Genomic DNA, 21682 nt, shown 5'->3' on the forward strand with positions numbered 1-21682 from the left:
CTTAGTTAATTTAGACCTACTGTATTTACTGTACTGTTGGTTAAGGCAGTAATTTATAACAGTTTTTCTCAGAAATTAGTAATTATGCTGACTTTGGGTTTTCCAAAATCAAACTCTTGTATATTATTGTATATTGTTTTCTGCTCTAATATATTGTTATTGTTATCATTACTATCATTACATTTTTACACAAGTTCAGCATTTTATCTCCCCTACCTCTCCTGAAGACACTCGGGGTAATGACGTGGGTAATAGGAACACAGAACCAATAAAGAGTTCAAAAAATTGGCCATTTTCTTTAAATTGACGGGAAATTGAAGAACAGATTGTCCTCACAGACTGATTAGCGGTGAGTGAGGAACAGATTGAGTGATTAGGTTAAAAGTGCTGGAAAAGCCTTTTTTTTTTTTTTTTTACAACCACTGACAGATTCCCAATAAATGACAAATAGGCTCATAAACTGGGGTTGGCCATCAGTCACCGAGCACTGAGCCCTCTATCATTGTGACTTTGTACTTAAAGTGTCAGACAGAGCACAAAATGAAGGACGGGTTTATTCTGTGATAGTTCCTTGTACCTGATTTACTAAGTATTTACTGGCCAGTAAAAGCATGTTTAATTAGGCGCAAAAATAAGAATTATTTTTACATCTATGTGGTTTTGCGTCTGTCTTAGTAAATCAGACTACAAACTACAAAACCTATCAAACATGAAGCAAAGTCCTACACTGGTCTTAAACATAATTCTTAATGGTTATATTGTTATTCAAAAGTATAACAGAAAGTATATTAAAAAATATAGTATTTTCATAGGAGTAGCCCATTATACGACCCCCCAAACAACAATACAATCGTTTCATTGTGGATATATCATCAACCAATCCTCACATAAACACACAAAAAATGAGAAGAGGAAGCCCAGGGCCCCCCTCTGGAGCCAGGCCTGGGGGGAAGGCTCGTAGACGAGAGCCTGGCCGGGCATAGCCTGAAGAGGTGATGTGGAAGCATCCTCTTCATCCTGTGGGCTGCTGGAAGAACCGCATGGGTCAGGTGCGCTGCCCTTTGGGTGGCAGTGAAGGCCGTGGGCCTCAGCCGACTAGACATCGGTGGCAGAGGCTGGCTTTGGGGACGTGGAATGTCACCTCACTGAAATAGTTATAATGTGATGACCCATATAATTTAACAACTGAACCTTTAATCTTTCACATATCTATTTTCATGACTATCAAATAAAATGGTGCCCATACACTCAGGTTCACACAGTGAAAGAGAAAAAGAAATGGCACACCATGCCTACTTGTGTTCTGCACAATTAAGAGCAGCAGTACTTAAAGAGAGGTGAGAGGGCTGTAATCAGCATGGATTATATCAAAGTGTAACAGGATTCGATGGCCCCCACACCCTGACATGATAGATTAAGCGAGAGAGGCTTTTAAGGCCTCTCGAGGGTCTGCTTTTGAATGCATTATAAACTGTGCTTTTGTAAAAGCTCTCCCTTCACTGTTAGGATTAGATGGAGAACAGTCGCTCCCCTGAGACTGTCTCAGTGTAATGGTCAAAGACATATGAAAGAGGTTTATTTTGTGTAATCCTCCTGAGCTACTTTACGTTTCTCTACAATAAGTTGATAGATAAAAAGCTGGTGTCTTAATGACAACAGACTTGCCAGGTGGCATTTACTCTGAGCTGTAGGTCCAGAGAGAAATGGGTGAAATGCATGAAATTGGTTTATTTCTGAGTCTGGGGTAAAGTTTATCTGATTTCAAACATACATCTGAAATAGTACTGGCTTTGAGCTCGGTATCATTTATACTGTTTAGAATGCGTCAATAACTTTATTTATATCTCATGAAGAGACAAGATGAGAAAACCGGCTGAAAGGGCTGATTTTGAGGCTTCTTCATGTCAACTATATCATATACAGTATTAATATTTTCAGTAACTTACAGGCATACTATTATAGTCTTATTTCTATTTTCTGTGTGTGTATAAACAGTGAACTCAGTGGATGTCGTGAATGTGGGCTAAGATCGTTTAAACTAAAACCAAAAATGAAATTCTTTTTGTTGGCATTTAGCATTTTGGAAACAGGACATCTAATGCATATTGCTTTTATTGTGTTTTTCAGGCATCTATCACTCTCCAAGCACTATAATCTCATATGAAATAGATGTGTAGGTACTAAAATTAGTACCTTTTCAACATAACATTGTAGTAATAATTTAAAGGATAACACTGATATTTTTAAACCTGGGCACTATTTTATTTAATTTTCTTTTTTTTTTTTACATATTTTGGGTCCAATTGATCGCCTCCACTGGCAGCCAAGAACAAGCTGCGAATTGGCTGTAATGGCAGCAATGAAAGCCTTTGACCATTAAAGTGCTGTTTTTACCACTGGCGGACTCGGATTACTACTCAAAGAGTCTGTCAACATTACAGAAAGGATCCCTACAGTGATGGACCTGTAGATCCTTTTTGTTTAAACTTTAACCGTCAGTGTCCCTTGCTACATTGCACCAGACTCCATTAACAAAAACATTTTACCTCATAGAAGACAGGAGTGGCTGGTCTGTTACCGACTGGATCACAATACGTATAAGAGCAACTTCTCTAAATCTCTGCCTTTGTTAAGATCTGTGTGGACAGTTGGCAGCAAAGGGGTTAAGCCTTTAATTCTGCCACAGCTCAACAGAGCATTGACTGGTTCGGACGGATGAGGCCACTGATGGAGAAGAAAGTTGCGTTTGTTGTGGAGGAGGTGATTGATTATGGATGGAGAGGGAGAGGGAGTGTTTTTATGCACATAAAATAAGACTTTTATTTTGCTCCTGTGCCTCTTTTGATGCTACATGCATCTGTGTGCTGTGTTTAGGATAAACGGACTCTTGTGTGTTTGCTGCACAGGCAATTAAAGCCAGACAGCCACTTCACAGACACTTTTGTGTAGTGACCGAACTGGCACCTGTTGCCCCTTCACCTCAGCAGCCTAACACCCACTCTCTGCTCTGAGACCCCTTTCCCCAGTCATATCTGTCTGTCCTAACAGATAAACGAGCACTGTGTCTTAGGCCAGGTCGCTAAGCTGCCTCTCTAATCTTATTATCAGACCAAGCTGGCTTTAGCAGGGAGGGAGATGGGATAGACAAAAGTCGTACACAAGAAGACATCATAACATGACCGCTGTCCTTTGACTGGGGAGAAAATCGCATTATGGTAGAGACAACCCTGTTGGAGTGCTTGGCCAGCCTGCGTCTGGCTGTGAGGGTTGTTAAAGATTTTCAATAACTATACAATAAGAGAACGCAGTAAATAGATAATCCCATTCTTCAAAAGACGAGCAAAAAAATCTATACTGTATAAAATCACAGTATTTTCCTCTATCACACACACACACACCACAAAGCAACACATTCATGGATGATCAATTATGTTCTTTCACATGGAAAATGGACAGTTCAAGTATCTACAAGTGCACTTTAGTCTATATAAAGTGGTAATTGTGTTTTGTTTTAATTCACTGTTTCATGTTTTATTACTCCTGTATGTTATTAAATCTTCTTATGGTTTTCAAATGGCACTATTTGGATAAAACAAGCCACATCAAAGTACTGGAAAATGTGAAGAATTGTAAAAGTGGCTTACTTTTCTATTTAGGTTACGTCTCTTCAGTTTTACATAAAAGCATGAAGAGGACAAATGATGAGAGACTTCTGGATGGTGCTCCTGCAGAAAAGGAGTCAAACGCTTCAGGTTGGAGTTGGTTTTGGACTCAAACTAACATTTATTTGGGAAGTGAAACTGCCAAGTAGATAACTCATCTCTCTACTTCTCCCAACGAGAAAAATAAAATGGTTAAAATCTGGATTCTTGTAGGTTTTGTCTGACCAAAAACACTGTATTTAACAGCCAGTGTTCGTCTTTGTGCCATTAAACACTAACCTGGTGAAAACTGCCCATCTAACCTTCATTTTAAGGCCATTTCAAAGCAAACGGTATTCTAGGAAGAGGCGCGAGGTCCTCAGGGCACAACTATTGTCCGTGCCTTCAGCTAAACCAATTAGGTTGAAGTGTTGGTGAACCGCTGCCCCCCCCAAACACAAACACACCTATAACTGGTATTCACGTTAACCTTTAAAAGAGACAACTCCTTGCTTGTTGTTGTTCTGCTGTTCCTTTTCAGATAGGATCCGTTTATTTCACTCAAAATGACCATTACTTGTGAAACACTCTCCTAATTAGCTGTTAGTACATCGTCCACTATACTGCATATTGCTCTGCATAAGAAGAATGGTTATCCCCAGAACTGTTTACCACGTTAACAAGAAAGAGAGATAGAAAACTGGTGGGCTGACAACAACTGGGGTCAAAGAGTCACAATAACAGAAGTACATAAACTTCTGGTGACTTTCTTGAACTGATTACACACTTTTCATCTGCTTTTGTAATATCTGAAAAGAGATCGTGGCACTTTAGAGGAGGATGCTTGTGCTTCACATGGTTTGGAAAAGACAAAATAAGTAACAAAGAGCAAATGTGAAGCTGAGGAAAAGCTCGAGACATAGCAAGAGTGCAATTTTCAAATTGCGCTGTGTTTGTGTACACACGCTTCCCGGCGCTCCGCGTGACAAATTCAAATGACAGTAAATAAAGAAAACAACATGAAAACACTTGAATGCTAGCAGTGCTACCTTGTGAAAATGGCCTCCGAATACTGAAGAGCAAAAGGTGACTTTAGGGTCCCAGAGGAGTGGACACGTTGGGTTTAAGGAGGATGCTGGCTAGAGTCAGATACAAAACGTTCCTCGCTACCATAGCTGCGACACAAGGCACCACTACCCATCTGTTAAAGCATCACATGGCCAAGTATGATGATTGCTAAAAATGTGTCGACCAGTGTGTCAAGTTGGCTGACCACCACCCAGCAGAGTTTACTGAGCGAAACATTTGATGTCATAACTCCTTGTGAACAAGATTCAGAATGGCACTGTGAAATTACCCGGGCGTCGCCGTACTCCCTGTGTGTGGTTTGTTAAAGTAACTGACTGGAGATATCTATTTTTCATATATTTATGTTCACGTCAGGCCTGTTGTTCACAGCGCTTTGTGTTTCTTTTTTCAGGTTTTATTAAAAAAAAATTTATGTCAATAAAAACTTCAAAGTCATGATAATTACATGTCTGCAAGGGCTTGAAATGATCAATATTGTACTGTGATTGACTTTTTTTTTCACAGTAAAATACATAATAATAACAATATAATACTAATCTGCAATATTATGAGGGATGCTGAACACTACAAATAACTGGTCCATAAGAGAAACACAACAGCAAACACAAGACCTGCTGACTGAGGAAAACAAATTATTTATTGCTGGGGAAAAGTGAGTTTACTGCACTTAGTTTGTCCTAAAGCTTCAACTGGATGAAAGGGGAAATTTCAGAAGACTGACAAGAATCACACAGGAAGGAAGTGTATTACAGCAGTATTACAGTCATCTGCTTCAACTGTGCAATTACAACATCATGTGAGATTTTCTGTCGCACTTTGGGAGTGAAAAATTACATTAAATAAAAATCAGAAAAATAAAAATGTTCTTCTGGTATTGCAGGAAACACTGTATGTCCATTAATACTGAAGCTCGTTATTTCTGTTCAGTTACACTAATTTTCTCATTATAAATCGGTGAGGACATACGAGTGATTAGAGGATCTAAATGCATGACAGTCATCTCCACTTCAGGATTTTACTGAAAACTGCAGCAGGATCTCTGTCCGCACTTTATTCTTCTTTTGGGTAATTAGTCAGTTTCACTGAGGAGGAGAAAAGATGAATAATATACTACTGTGCTACAAAACTGGGAGATGTTTTAGTCTGAATCGCTGCTAATCATGAACTGCATATAACTCAGTAAAATATGAAAATGGAGGTTTTACCATTTTAAGGGCGCAAAGAGATTTTTTTTTCCATAACACTGAACAATAATACATCTGTGATGAAGTTATTTGCAGCAACTGACAATTAAGCTTTATTCTTTCAAGCTCTTAAGAGCAGCTGTTAATCTGCTTTGTTGTCAGTCAATATTGTGGCTCTAAAACTCCCTTTGAAAAACTAGGTGTAGAAAATGTTTCACTTTCATCTTTTCTCCTCTGCAGGCATATTTTTAATTAACTCTAAGAGCGGCAGTAATCATGTCATCTGTATTTACAAAAACAACAGTGGTTATAATTATACCCATCATTTTGTACAAAAGTGTACAAAAATTAAGTGCATTTCACACTGTACTATCAAAAAGCATTATATAAAGAAAAATAATTAAAAAAAAGGAAAATACTCAAACTACATGCAATTCACAGCAAGAACAAGGGTCTAAAGAACTAAACAAAGAGGTTTAACCACATGGCTTTCATATTAGAGCTGCATAATAATTAATGAAGTCTATAAAATGTCCTAAAATGGTGAAAACTGACATGAATATTCACAACTTTCCGGAACCCGTAAAACAGAGACTGATTTAAAAAACAAAATTAAAAAAAAAACATGCTACAAACACTCTTCACAAATCAGCATTTATGTATTTCTGTACGTAAAAGAAGCCGTTGGATGTGATTAAAGGATTTCATGCTCACGTCCGCTAATAGAGTGGAGCTAATTGTCGATTTACTATTTCAGCACGAATTCACAGATTCCACTTAGTATTTTGGAAAGTTTTGGGGGGACTTTTGATCTTAAGTTACATATTCTTCAAACTTCAGGTACATCATGTTTGCAGGTACCTTCCCGTCCATCAAGGTCATTTCCCTCCCACAAGGATCTCACTTTATTTGGTGGAGATTTTATCCTGGACAGCTGAAGGCCCTCAGCACAGATCTAGTACATGTTCAGAATTTATCTTTATCAGTTCACCTCCCGGCCCATTTTACTGGGAGTGGTTCCTGTTGATGTGATAATGTCAGTAGCTCTGGCACTTGGGGAAGTCAGTGCTAGAGATGTTCTCAACAAGCAAATTTACTAAATGCTATTTCACAGCTGGCAGATTTTGTCTGTAAACCTCCTCCAAACATCCACAATCATCAGCGGACCCTCACAGGCTCTGTGGTGTACATTTAGATGACTGGAATCTACCTGGTTAACAGACTGCAGGAGTAACATTTTAGAAAGGAGAGTTTTATTTATGGTCCCCTTATGTTTCTTTGACTCCACTCGGTGGAGAATATGTCACACAATATGAAAAAGAAAGTGATTTGTCACCTTCATGAATGCTTTTTTTCTCCCAATACTTAGAAACTAGACAAATGTTCTGGGAACTGACATGTTGCATGCGTTTGTCCTTCCATCTTCAAGAAAATGTCTTCTAATATCTTGACTGTAAAGTATGAACAGGCTGAGTAAAACAGTCTGAAGCTACTGTAGCTACTGTACAAAGCAATGTGCAGCTTCCAGGACTGAATCATTTCCATGTCTGGTCAGTTTCAGAATAAACTATATTTTACCTGGTAGATTTGATACCAGAGAAAGTTTATGACTTCACCTTCCCATCTGAAATGAAGCATATTTGATGTCTGAGCCTAGCCGGTAAAGGTGCCATGGTTACTGTGCTTATCAGGTCTGAGCAGGTTTCTTAGAAGCAGCTGTGTTCGCCAGATCAATTTAGAGGACCAACCAACCTCTGGGCTGGAAATAGAAATGAGCAAATTCCCCTACTGAAAAAAAAACCCTGATACAAGGTAAGACTCATTCTATAGATCCTAATATATGTAAGGTAATGCATGACCGCCTGCTGCCACTTTTCTGACAGAGATACAGGAGGGCGCTTCACAAAGCAGGTCATGTTTCCGGACACACATTTGGCAAATTTAACTTCAGGACTGCTAAATATGATATTTAAAAAAAATAAAAAGCAATTTTTTGGTACTCGTGCCTTTTTCTAGTGTAAGAAAACTGCCTAATAATACAGATTCATGATGATTTAGTCAGACTATCTATGTTTGTATGTGTCTATGTGGGCATGTTTATGTTTTTGTACAATCCACGTCTGTTGTGGCAGATATTACTACGGTGGTCAAGTGGGAGAAATTCAAAAAATGTTTTGTGATAATTACGTATAATTATGTTTTTCCTTCCCTCTAGATAGTAATCCTTTTCAAGTGGCTAGAATGATTTTGGGGAAAATGGAAATGGAAGGAAAGCCCAGGCGAAGTAATATTTCAGTGTCAGTGACGACATGAGAAACAGTTGCAGGATTAATGACTGACTATATTTCACTGAATTTCCACATAATCTGAAAATTGTAGTTCAATGTGGGAAAAACACTGTTTGATAGAAAATGCAAATCCTTTTTTTTTTTTTATTTGATCTAAATGCTTCTCGTTTGAACTCTAACACAGAAGCCTCTCTGTGATTTGAATTTTGATCATGTTTTCTGTGTGAAAATGTTGGTCACAGAATGAGTGCATTATAAATAGAGTGCTGTTCCTCACTGACTGGGAAATTAGGATACATTACATTTCTCCTGCCTTTGTTGGTGTGCAAAGTAAATATACTAATTATGTCCAGTAATATGAATCTCACCTGGACAGTCGTACAGTTTCTCTAATCACGCCTCCCTGGTCATACTAATGACATCTGGAGAGACTTAACAGACAGGAGCATCACTTCCAGTGATGGTGAGGTCATTACTCTGCTCAGCTTCAATTCTCAGTCATCCCAAAGAGCCAATTACTTCGGGGTTTGACAGATCACTGAGATTATAAAATACCGTTTGGCCTCGTATACTCCTTGGTAGGTTGTTTCTATTATGAGTGTCAACACCCCCGAGGTATTAATTCTAATAGCAACTGCCTCACGACCAGAGGGACCACTCAGAGTGAAAATTTGATCCAACTAAACTAAACCAAATTGATGTTACAGCTGCAATAAACACTTGAGGGCTGGGAAACCAAGGGGGAGGGGGGTTATGGAAACAACAAGGGACCATTAATGGAGGATTTAGTACAACATACATGGTGTGGTAAAGCACCAAAAATCTGATATTTGATGTCAAAAATGAGTTTGTGTAGGTTTGTCTCGAGTTTCATTTTACTAGATGAAGGATCGGATTAAATCAAATTCTGACCTTAAGATGGCGCTTCACGAAAAATCAGGGGATTAAAGTTCAATTCAATTCATCCCCTGGTGACCATAGATATCTGTACCTTGTTTCATGCCAATCCATCCAGTAGATGTAGTGAAATATTAACCTCACAATGGTGCAAGAGAAACAGCAGGATTTTCCAGGATTTTTACATTATATATTTAGTGCGCCTTTAGGATGCGGAGAGCCATGCCTCATATCAGCTTTGCTATATAAGATGTGAAATCCTTAATATCTCAGAACCACTCAGACACAATATTGCAGTTCAAGTGTCACAAACCATAGTTTTCAGTAAAAAAATAAAAAGCCAAGCTTGCCTTGAAGAGTGCATTACATGAGAGGGAGTAACATTACCGAGGCACAGCGTAATGCAGTTTTAATCTGTAAGGAGGAATAACTGCAGCCTTTGTGGTTGAGCTGCCTCGCCACTGCAGGATTGACCTGCGGGGCCTTTAGCCTCACGTAACCACGCCTGAAGCCTGTAAGGCCAGGTTACACCTCAAACCAGATGACAGCGTTAATCTGGCCACAACAACCCTCCCCTCCATCTGGTCACACAGTCGAGCAACAGGACAAAGGAAAGGAGCAGGGATGCCTCACTCATCTCTGCTCAGACAAAACCATCCTGCTTCCAGACACACCAATTGTGGCCTTTTACACGCAGAAAAATTGCCAGTTTCACAGAGCTATCATCTAGAATTTTAAAGCTAACCTATCACCTGTACAGCATGGCAGAAAACCCATACAACCCCATGACACCAAACAAAAAAAAAAAACCCATCTCCTATTGCTTTGCTGTAACAGCCAAACAGGACTATAATCTTCTAGCGTCTTAGTGCAAAACTCATCTGCTGCCACCAGACAACCCAGTTCCTACCTGCACTACAAAGTCAAAAGAATAAAAGGTATTTTTTTCTTTACAGGCCAGCGGTTTTCCTTTGAAAATCAATCTTACTTTTTGGATAAAAGCAAATATTTTAAAATGCTGATGAAACAGGTTTTTTGCATTCATATTGCATTAAAAAAGAGCCTCTGTCTTAGTGTAGCAACCTCTTGCAATTACACTTTTATCGCTGCTTTTCAGAGTAATTGTGATGAATTGCAGAACTTGTCTGAAAATTAATTTCATCAGGTTGGAACTGCTTTTTTCGAGCCATGAACGCCGGCATTTTCAGGACTTCTGTGTCTCAAACCTCAAGATAAATGCCTCTTGGCAAATCAAATGTCGCTGGAGACGGTAGTTAACGGCCTTGCGTTGTGTCTGTGTGTGTTTGTGTGCCTAGTCTCTGAAGTTCACACGCTGGTTTCTACACAGAGCAAAGGTCTCATTTAAAGAGCGAATGTACCTCATTAGAGTGTGCCGTTTTCCCAGGGTGCACCTGGTCTAAATCATCACGACCCTCGCCCACGCCTGGGGTGTAAATGACACACTCCTCCGAGATGCATCATTTATGGGCCACGATCAGCGGGGGAACCGACGGCTAGTACAAATGTAACACACCTCATTTCATTTTTCCTTTGCAGAACTTGTGTGATTCACATACTGTGAAGGTACTGCACTTTAGGTAAGACTAAAGAGCAAAATCACTTTCTAATTGGCAGAGTGGGAAGACTGAAAAGCATCTCATCTCCACGGTGGACAAACGGACTGGTCACCAGCGGCCACATCATTAGTCACAAGAAGGTGGAACAGGGACAGAGAGGTGACAACAGGTGAAACATACCTGCAGCACCAGCAGCTTTCCTGCATAAGCGTAATTACACCCCAAACTGTATTTGAGTGAGTCACAACCTGTAGGTTTAAAGATGAACTAAATAATCAGAATAAGCAGCGACTGGCCAGTTCTGATTTTTTCCCTTTCTGTAATTAAGAGATTACACAAACTTTTTGATTACTGCTCTTTAATGAAATATTCAAGTGCATCAAAACTAAAAAAAGTCAAAATAAAAAAGTGTTCCAGGATACTCGACAGGGTGGATTGGAGTAACATTACCGATTTTATTTTCCCCCAGTTTTGTGTTTTACATTCGTTCAGCACACAGCTGAGCCGAAACTGTTTCACAAACCGGATGAAATTTGCATAACTTGCTATTGTTTGAAGGGGAAAGGTGAAAGGTTGATGGTCGCGGTTCACAGTTCATATGACTGCTGTTCACACCGACTCCCTCCCTCAACTAACATGTCGATCAACTCCTCTCTTTCTTTACTTTCGTGGGAAGTCTGGCACTTTTTAACTAAACTACAACGTGACAATTAATTGTCTAATGAAGCTCCTGTGACCTCGTCTTGTGTTAACTTCTAACATGGTTTGGCATTCGATATGCGGTTTCATACGTCTTGAGGTCTGCATTGCTTGTAGAAGCGTGGTGCCACAGATGAGGCTGCTGCCACGATACACTTCTGAAAGCTTTATGTTTTTTTTTCACTCATGGTGAAGAACTTCAACGCCGCCGACATGTTTCAGCGTGGGTGTGACAATAGGCGGTTACTGAGCGCACGAGGCAAATCATGCAGTGCACGTGTGTAAATCTCCACAGAATTAATCATTGGTCATGGTTGATCAAGCTAAAAATCAGCCAACACTGGTCACCAGCCAATCAATGGTTGCATCCTTCCTGATGATTCATGCTGAGAGGATATATTTCTTTTGATTCTGCGACTATATTCATTATCCCTTTTAAACACACAAAAACAAGAACCACCTTGAGGAAAAACACTCAACTGAGGCGTTCTGAAACAAAACCTCTGAAGGAGTAATTGTACATTTAATTTCCTCCCTTTCAAACCACTGCTACTACCATAAAAAGTCTAAGTCATTAAAAGTGCCTTTCATATACAGTATTTTAAGGTGTTTGTAGTTGTGCTGGTTTTGACAGAGAGTTTATTTTCACTTTATCACAATTTCAGTATATTTGACAAGAGAATCTGTTATCTGTATCTGTTATCTGTTACGGCTGCATAAAAAAAAAATAGTACTATCACATCAGATAAGGGGAATTCAACTTCTGGGGTTTTGCATATATTATCAAAAAAGTGTGATTGTAGCAGAGATGACTGACAGAGTTGTTGTTCTAGTTTACAGTATCAGTGGCACCTGTCACTCAAATATGTCGTTGTTTGACTTTGGTGTTTTAAGGAGTTAGTTAAAATCCAAACTAGCATGTTAAAACACCAACGTCACAGCAACTACACTAGAAACACCTGTATTCTGCAAGGTCAAAATCACTGTTTTAGTCATCAGAGTCTGGTGGCTTTGAACTAGGCCATGCAACGGTTGCTTCTGGTTAAACATGAAGGATTTTATGGATCTATCTGTGCAGGGATCCTTTCCATAATGTTGACAGACACTTCTGAGCCTGTCAGTGGCAAAAACAAGCGCCTTTGGTCGACGTACTTTCGTTGGACGCGGTTGCCGCATGGGAATGAATCACAGCCATTGTAGCCCATTAGCACTGAGGCAATCTACGGGACCAGCTCCTGAAATGACAGGGACCTATCTGTCATTTCACACCAAAAATACCTAAAAATAGGACCCTGGTTTATAAATACCGGAGTCATCCTTAAATGTGCATCTTGTTAACCACAATGTGGATTTAACTGTACAGATGGCCGTCTCTTCCTCCTGATACAGTACATTTCCACACTGCTGCAGATGTTATATTTCTGCCCCCACAGACAACAACTGTTGTGCTTGATCTCTCTGTGTCGGTACGAGCTTTTCCCCAGGTGCTCTGGTTTCCTCCCACAGACACACAGGTTAGGTTAATTGGCGACTCTAAATTGCCTGGAGGTGTGAATGCGAGTGTGGATGATTGCCCGTCTCTATGTGTGAGCCCTGTAATTGACGTCTCATGGTGCAACTCGCCTCTCAGCCAATATCAGCTGAGATTGGCTCTGGCCCCCCCGACGCTCTAAAGCATACGCAGGTGGAGCAAATGCATCTAAGTGTGTAACTCATTAGGACACAGGTGTTATCTTCTCTAATATATTATTATTATTATTTAAATGTAAAATGTTTGTTGTTTTTTATTTATTAATTTGAGGTGTAATGTGAGAGACTGACATAAGCCTTACTCTGAGTGATCGCCTTACACTTTAGGTCAACTGCTTCCCAATACACCCTCACAGAATCAATTGTTTTTTCGATTAAATTCATTAGACTAATATTGATAAACATATCACACTTGATTGGCTTGACTGGAGTATTGACAGAACCCTTTTTTGTGTTAAACAGCTTTGTTTCCTTTCGGATTGAAAAAAAAAAAACAGATATACAACTTTTGCTTACAGTCAGAGTTTGATGCTCTGCTTTAAAGGTTCAGAAATTATTCCTTACTGAATAAGCATGACGATGAGTGTTAGTGGACTGTTAAACCGCGCTGCGCTGTACTAAAGTAGTACAAAACCAAACATCAAAGTGAGCCATTCAGCAGGAAAAATGCTGATTGGTTTTTGTGAACATAACGGTTAACAATATGTGTAATACATTGTCTGATGTGGGGGGGGGACACGGATCGTTCATTTAATGTGCATCAGCTAAAATGCGCACGGCTTAAAATATGATTAGATTACCTTTATAACAGCAAAGAAAACACAAAGTGCAAAGTGTAACAAGAACATCTGAAAATGTCTGAGAGATGATAGAATATGTAAAATAGTGCAGGAGTAAGCAGAAACACTGTCGCCCTCAATTTCAGCTCGAGTCACTGCAAAATCGTACAATGTCTTCAAAAGTTTATATAACTGAGTGCTAAAATCTGTGCTGTGTCAGTGGTAACATAGCCGCACATCCATCGAAGTTCACTCAGCACGTTCAGACTGTTTTGGTCACCTGACTCAAAGTGTCATTAGCTCAATGAGCTGCGACGCAAAACTCCAATCGACACCTGTCAACCTCCGCCACTGTTACGGTCACTGGATGTAGTGTGAAGTTGAACATGCAGCTGCTGTTCTGCGTAGGAACATAAAAATATGAGCACCACTGTCCTCTTTATTGTGTGGCGAGCGAGAGCCAATTAATTTGACCTAGTTTTACATGAGAGAATCCTTTAGGAAGCACCGGCTCTTTCTGCCTCCAATCAGTGTGTGCACTCTCTACAGGGGTCTTCTGTGTTCGTGAAACACGGAGTGGACTGTGGTCAATTAGGTGACGCGTGGAACACCCACACGAAGGTATGCGTCACACTAACAAATGGAACCGTTCACGAAACTGGTGGCAATTCACCGGTTTGAGTCACAGAAGATAAATTCAGCTCAATCAAGTGACTCAGAGGACGTACAGCATGGGGATGTTTTCTCAGCGGCAGATTGTGCTGATCAAGGAAGAACGATGGCTGATGTGTTCGCTTTTAATGTTTTTCCAGATTATTAGCCTGCAGGAGGAGAGAAAGCTAAAGCGCTTCCTCCGAGATGAGATTCTCGTACGTCATTTGGATCTAAACTCGACGACCTTCTCAATTTTTCAAACCAAAGCTGGAAAAAAATTTGATGTGTTGTGTGAAATTATGACTGGACCAAATCAATATGACATATTGTTGCTTTCATTTAAGAAAACTATTGATGATCTACTTTTCACAAAGACAAAATGATAAAAAAGCAACGAGTGAGGATGACTCACGATGAGTCCATCATCATGATCTTCCTCTAGATGTTTACTACAGGAGCATCACTTCACTATCTGACATTTTAGCCTCTCCAGCTCGACAATGAACAGTATTGTAGTGAGTGAATTCGGCTGTTATTACAGCAAAGCAGAGCGACATGGACACGGTGTGTAAGCATGTAAACATGTGCCTTTTCCTCTGTCGTTGCAACAGATGAGAACAACACCTGTAACCGTGGTAACTGTATGCAACAATGATGGCAATGACAGCTGTAAAAATGACAAAACTAAACTAAAATGTCACGGACAAAGTACACATAAACGTTTTTGCTGACTAAAATTAACTGAAATATATATGTACAGATATACAAATCAAAATCAGGTGCCAAAATTAAGACCCACTGTTTAAAAAGTAACTATACGATATATTGAAATGAATTACAAAGTCACTTGCTAGGCCTGTCACTTTTTATTCAAAAAGATTTGGGGGAAAAATGTAATATCCAATGTCTAATATGTTTCCATTCCTCCACTGGGGGCATTCATAAATGTCACCATCACTCTGATCTTTTTCCCTGAGGCAATTCTTCTTTCCACTGATACCAGTGAGACACTCGATGGATCAAGCCTGATTTTAACTCTTCTTCTTGTTTTCAGTTCAAAGTAGAGATGCGCATCTCTTTTTGTCAACAATTCTGTGGATGCAGCAATCATGTTGAAATATAACTTTATTGGACTTGTGGATGAACACAACCAATCAGAGGCTCTGTGTTTACACCCTGTGTGAGCACCATGGATGTATTATAGGAGCTGGATACTGACCTGCTTCTCAGCCTTGCTTCCAATTTTTCCCAGCAGCCACTCGCATTATTGCAACTGAAAATCCCCTGCAGCCCACAAACCACTAGACCACACATCTGTACAGCTGTTGACAGGACACCTCCAACTAAAAACATGGTCAGTTATTACACTTTTTTAAGCCATGGGGGTTTCATCTTTTCCAAAACTTTGCCAAAACCCAGAAAAGTTTTCTTTAGCCTGAAGGCTAAAAACTTTTTGGCCACATGCGCCAGGTGAGCAATTCTTATTGGACTGAATATGCGTTGTCGTAGGTCCGGCTCTTATAATACATCCATGGTGAGCAGACTACCAGAAGATTAATCCATACAGTGTGACTAAACTGTAGTAAAGTGCAGAAAGGCCAATTAAAATGTGTGGCATAAAGACATGGCACACAAGTTAACATGGCATAAAGATGAATAGAAATATTCAGTGCCTGCCCATTATATACGAACTGGAGGAAACTAGCGAGCTGTGCTGAACCGATAATGACACCAGAACTATCTCATTTTGGATGCAACACCAAAGCCCCTTAATAAACTACAGTATTTACCCCACTGATATCTACAAATCCTGACACAAAGGCAGCTTGATTGAGTCTTTGACTTGTGCTCCTCCAGATCTCTTTATTGTTATAGTGTAGTAGCTGCAGAGGCCAGCCAAAGGGAAGCTTTGCACTAGTAGTTAATTTTCATGCAGCAGCCTGTCGGGAACACTGTTTGTTTCAGTGCTGGACCCTGACCGACTAATTTCTTGTTTAGTTAATCATGCGATACATAACCAGAATTACCCTAAGCTGTGTGAGATATTCTGTGAAAGGGGATATAGATGGCTCGCAAACATCAGCTTACAAAGAGCCAAGATGGTTCTCGTCTCATTATAAACCAGCTGTCACCGAACACAATCAGCTGAGGACATGACAATATTTTAATAGCCCAAAGAGAAAGGTATTTTTACAAGAGGGGGTTGAGGCTGGCATGCTAACCTAACTACATTCAGACTGCAGGGAGCCGGGTCACCTTTTCACTGTCCTCAGGGCAATTTTGAGCGATCTGATGGGTAGTGGCACAGTGTTACTGCATGGACATACTGTACAGTACAGCCGGAATGTGATTTATTGCTGTTAGAGGCTATAAAATGTTCAGCATCTGTCTCAGATCATCACAAATGAAAGGATCCTGCAAAGAGTGAAGTATTAACAGATTTATTTTAGCGTTTAGTGGCCAATTAGCTATGGGTCTTCTCATGTGAAGCCAGTGAGCTGCTCTGTTTCATCAATACCAGTTGTGTTTACTCTCCTCATGCGAAGTCTTCAGTAATTCAGCCTTCAGTAATTCACTAATTAGGAGGTTTCTGACAGGCAGGATTGTTTTTTTTTTTTTTATAGCTGCTGTCAGACATGTGAAAAGAAATCCATCAGGCAAACGAAGGAATCCATTCGATCACCAGAACAGGAAGCGGCTGAAGTTGCTTGTCAGCGAGCCGCAAACTGAACTCATTCGTTTCATTTCATTTAGCAGTGACACCTAATCAAAGGACGGTAGAGATAACGTCCTGCCACAGTGGCTTCCACGCAGAGGCCCGTAAAAACATCACAGATTTTAAGCCAGGTGTCCTCTGCATTGTTAAAGGACAGCATACTCACTCTCTAAGTAGTTTCACTCACAAGTAAGTCGGAGATGGATATAATGTCCCTGTTTTGTCTTATCCAGTGCTGCTGAATTTGAACCAAACAGATCCTGACATAAAAGACACAAGCTGTAACAATCTCTGATTTCCACACCGGAGGAAAACCAACATCTGGTAAGAAATGATGCAGCAGCACAGCTGACAGGAACAAGATTGGCCAAGTCAGGCGAAGCTCAAGGGGTTTTTAAGGGGTGAGGATGGCCTGAATGATGCAGGATGTGTGATGACAGAAAGTGGAAAATTTGTAATATTTAACACATCTCGTCAATATTTCTGTGTTTGCTTGTGGTCATGTGAAGTAGCAGCATCCAGCTGGAAAATGGCTCTCAGTTTTGGCTGCAAATGAAATGTTTACAGACCCAAATGATGACTGACAGACAAATACTAGGCAAAGCATGTGAATAGTAATGTTTCGTTTTGTCAAGCATTTGATGTAAATTTGTGGCATTACTGCTGAGTTAGTCAGCCAAATTATTTGAAATGTTATCCCTTTATTGTGCATTAATCCCTTACAGCATGCATGCAAGCCATACCGGAAAACAGCCAATAGCGGGTGCACAACTGTGAACCTGTGTGAACGTCATATTCAAATACAACATCTTTCATGGATTTCCCATCTAGAATTATTAAAATGACATCCTGCTCCTTCAGGTAGACTCATGCCTTTTAGGTTATTTTTAACCTCACAGGGGACAATAACCATCAAACAAAATCAAAAAAGCAACAACACTCAACTTCCTTGCAATTCATTTCAGAGCATTCAACCATGCAACAACATTATGCCCTCTTAAGATGAAGAGTACTCTGCTGTGTGCTTAAAAGGGGACCTCTGGTAAAAACCACAAGCAGCGGCAGCAGCCACAGCAATAAAAATTACATATTTCATGAATTGTCAGCGTGCTTGTTCCTGCATTTGAATTCAAAATGTCTCTAGGAGTAAAAGCCTGGGGGTGTGTTTGTGAGGGGTGGGTGTTCAGATTGACACTTTTTTTTTTGGCATCTGAGCAGACTAATAGCTACTCCTAACTGCCTATGGTATGAATCGGAGTAATGCAGTTGACTACATTAACAGGATTTTAAGCCAAGTGAAATCTGGTGTTAGTGCAACCTCTGTTAAAGGTCATACAGCTACAGTACACACGGTGATTTCTTTACCTCGTTGTGTTGAACTTTACTGACTTCATTCAGCACAAGTAACATTTCAAAATCACATCAGTTTGTCCTTCAAAGAATAAGTTTGGTTATAGGAGGAATTCTGTTGGTTTTTCTAGTTGTGAAAAAGTGGAGTTTAGACACAAGAAAGGCTTTTAAGAGGAAAGTGTGTGGAGAAACCAGATTTGTCGCTTTTAAATGTGGTTTTGAAATATGGATTTATGACTTTCTACAATCAAGCTGCCACCGGTTTCACTCAGAGGCTGCCACTTAAAGCAGGGCGGGTTAACGCATGTCGAGTGATTTAATGAGCTTACCTTGAAAGATCCATAGTAACATCAGCATGGCTCGAAGTCTCGTCTTTATCTCCATGGCACAACATCCACCGGCTGCTCCAGCGGACGGGAGCGTCTTCAAAGTTGACACCAAACACTCTCTCCGCTCCTAAGCTGCTGCTTAATTGTCTTCAGGTACCAATTAACAGAAAGCGGCGAGGCAGCGTCCGAACATGAACATGAAGCTCCCGCACCTCTTTCCATCCCGCCTACGAGCTGCGGCGCACACCGCGGGGCGCACCGGCCGCCGCGCACGCCTTTACTTCGCAAACCACGAGAAGGAAAAGAAAAGCAAAGCAACACGCAGGTTTTCGTTCTTTTTCTTTTGTTTCGGTGTTGAATCCAACCTGCATCACTTCTGCTGCTGAAGTGTGTGAGTCGCTCCCTCCCTCTCGCGCGGCTCCCTCAGTGTCACAGTGAAGTGTTGGAGCTTATTCACCTGCCCGAGCTGCTCCGTGACGCCCCCTGGCAACAAACCCTCAACTGCAGCTCGTAAATGGACATAAACACAAGGACTTTTTTGAACCTTTTAAATCACAGTCGCACAGTGACAGCATGTAGGGGTTCATACGCAGGCTGTGGGAGCTGGTGTGCCAATAAAACACTTTCTATAATTTGAGGTTGGGCCACTTTTCTCTTATATACTGTATATATACATACATACATATATATACACACACACACACACACACACACATATATATATATATATATATATATATATATATTTCTGGGTTTGTTCTTTGTTTCTTTATTTTGACAGACATATTCAAAATTTCAAAAAGTAGAACTTATTGTTATGAGTGCAAAACTCTCCTTGTTTCACATCAAATGAGCGAAATGCTGTTGTAAATAATAATATTGCATTGTTGATGACACGTAGCTGTCTGCTGAACACTCATGCACAACTGAGCTGTGAATACCACAGTTTTATTTGTAGGCTATTATATTCACCCTCAATTCTTTCATGTATTTCCCCCTGGTCTAATTGCTGCAGCGTGTCTGACAGTGCTGTGATATTACTGAGAGTAAACAAAATGGTTGTGAAGAAATGCACTGTACTGAAAAGAAACAACAAGCCAGTAAAGAATTAATGTTTCCTGCCTAACAATGTGTTTACAAATGAACAGGTAGATTTACAATGAGGAAAACCACAACAATTTAAATGATTTTTTTCTACAAGACTACCTGTGAGTTTGCATGTTTCTTCCTGTTTCCTCCCACAGTCAGAAAACGTAGTTTGGTACGACTGACGTTTTATCCACTTGGGGGCTGAAACAATCTGTAAAAAACAACACTGACATAAGCTGATATAGCAAACTTGTTAGTTTCCCTTAATAACCCGTAAACTCTCCTTCAGCTCTGTTTTGGTCTCCGCCACTGGCTATTTAGCTGCTCCGCTTTGTTCACCAGCTGGTTGGTAACTTCCGTTTGCTGCTGGGAAGGTAGCAGTGGGTTTTTTTTTTTTCCACTGAAATCAAATGTGTGCTACTGCTGGAAACAACACTACACAGTAAAGTTGCTGGACAGAAAACCAACACAATGAGCTGAAAGACACATGACTGTTTGTGTCTTTCATGTTGGTGATAATTCTCTGTTGGTTTTAAGTAAAGATGAACACATTGCTTGCTGCCTGACGCCGCTCAAGCAGACCAGCTCTGCTAAAAAAAAAGAGAAGAAATAATAATTTTAGTACTCTACAAGCAAATGTTGTTTGCTATTTTATCTGGAAACATTAAAATAATGAAAAACTCCCACAGAACAACTCTTAGTTCCATATGAATGTAACGTCGACTCAGTCATCATACATTATCTGATATATTACAAAGTCTGATGCAGAGCAGATGAGGTGTCTCAGGTAGAAGTCTCCCAGGAGCACACTGCACAGCCTCTTATACAAGAGCACCGGAGCTGCTTTAGGGTTTTACATTGTAATGTAAGTCTGAGGTCCCGGCTCAGCTCACAATAAATGGGTCGTCCAGTGAAATATTAATGCAGGTGGGTCGATGTGTTGTATTTTTAATGCAATATAATGGATTTATTACATGATATTAAGCTTCACATGTTTTCTGAGAGCATTGCCCTCTCTGCGTGCACTGAAACTCACATTTGAACACGCATGATGCCACCAACCTTCGTACGGACACATGGCGACAGATATAAAGGTTCTGTGTAGTTGTTCGTTTCAATAGAGTCAGTGTCTGACAGGAAGTTTTACTCCTGATTTATTCATGTCGTGCTCATATTGTGGGTCCTGCTGTCCCCTGTTTTTCTTCTATTGTTGTCAGGTTAGATGTGATTAAGTTTTCACTGTGAAGAAAAGAGACTCTCAGTCTAAGTATGAAGTAGGAGTATGAAACATTTTATCAATGAATCTGCACTTTAATTGTGCCAAAATACTGGTATATATATATAGGGGTAGAGCTTTATAATACAGCCCTCAAATTACAGTGTAATTATGATAACTCATAAAATCCTGACAGGGTGGCTGTACTTTTACAAATATGAAAGTACAAGCGAAGATGATAAGACCTTAGGGAATAAGGGGACAACAACTCTGTTTAAGAGGAAACTGCTCTGTACTTCAAGTATTTTATATTTCATTTTATATTTAATTACTGCCTACCTATTCAATAATTGTGGAGTATAATGATTAGTTATTTCTGGGTAACTAGGCAGACACAGGAAGACCATTGATACTGAGATACATTTATTAGTACTAAATTAGTACATTAAAATTAGAATGTATTTACAATTACAAAATTACAATGTAAAAGTTTTTAAATTTTAAAGCACTTATTATTTACTCAGTTGCCAGTTTATTAGCTTCACCTCCTTAAAACTAATGCAAGCAAATACAACAGTACATCATCCCTTAATGAAGGCTATAATGTTCAGTTTTTGTTTCAGAGATGTGTTGACTTAAATGTT

At 39.9% G+C, this 21682-nt stretch overlaps 1 protein-coding gene across 1 annotated transcript in view; it reads right to left on the minus strand.

The window, feature by feature from the left end:
- Nucleotides 1-18785, minus strand: part of esamb (endothelial cell adhesion molecule b) — a 39490-nt gene extending 20705 nt beyond the window's left edge. Inside the window, exon 1 of the mRNA XM_070829843.1 lies at nt 18734-18785. Within this exon, the coding sequence (XP_070685944.1) occupies nt 18734-18761 (28 nt within the window). The 5' untranslated portion in view covers nt 18762-18785. The remainder of the gene's footprint in view (nt 1-18733) is intronic.
- Between the last annotated feature and the right edge of the window lie 2897 nt (nt 18786-21682).

Source organism: Pempheris klunzingeri, chromosome 4 (assembly GCF_042242105.1).
Source record: "Pempheris klunzingeri isolate RE-2024b chromosome 4, fPemKlu1.hap1, whole genome shotgun sequence".
In the NCBI taxonomy this organism is placed as follows: Eukaryota; Metazoa; Chordata; class Actinopteri; order Acropomatiformes; family Pempheridae; genus Pempheris; species Pempheris klunzingeri.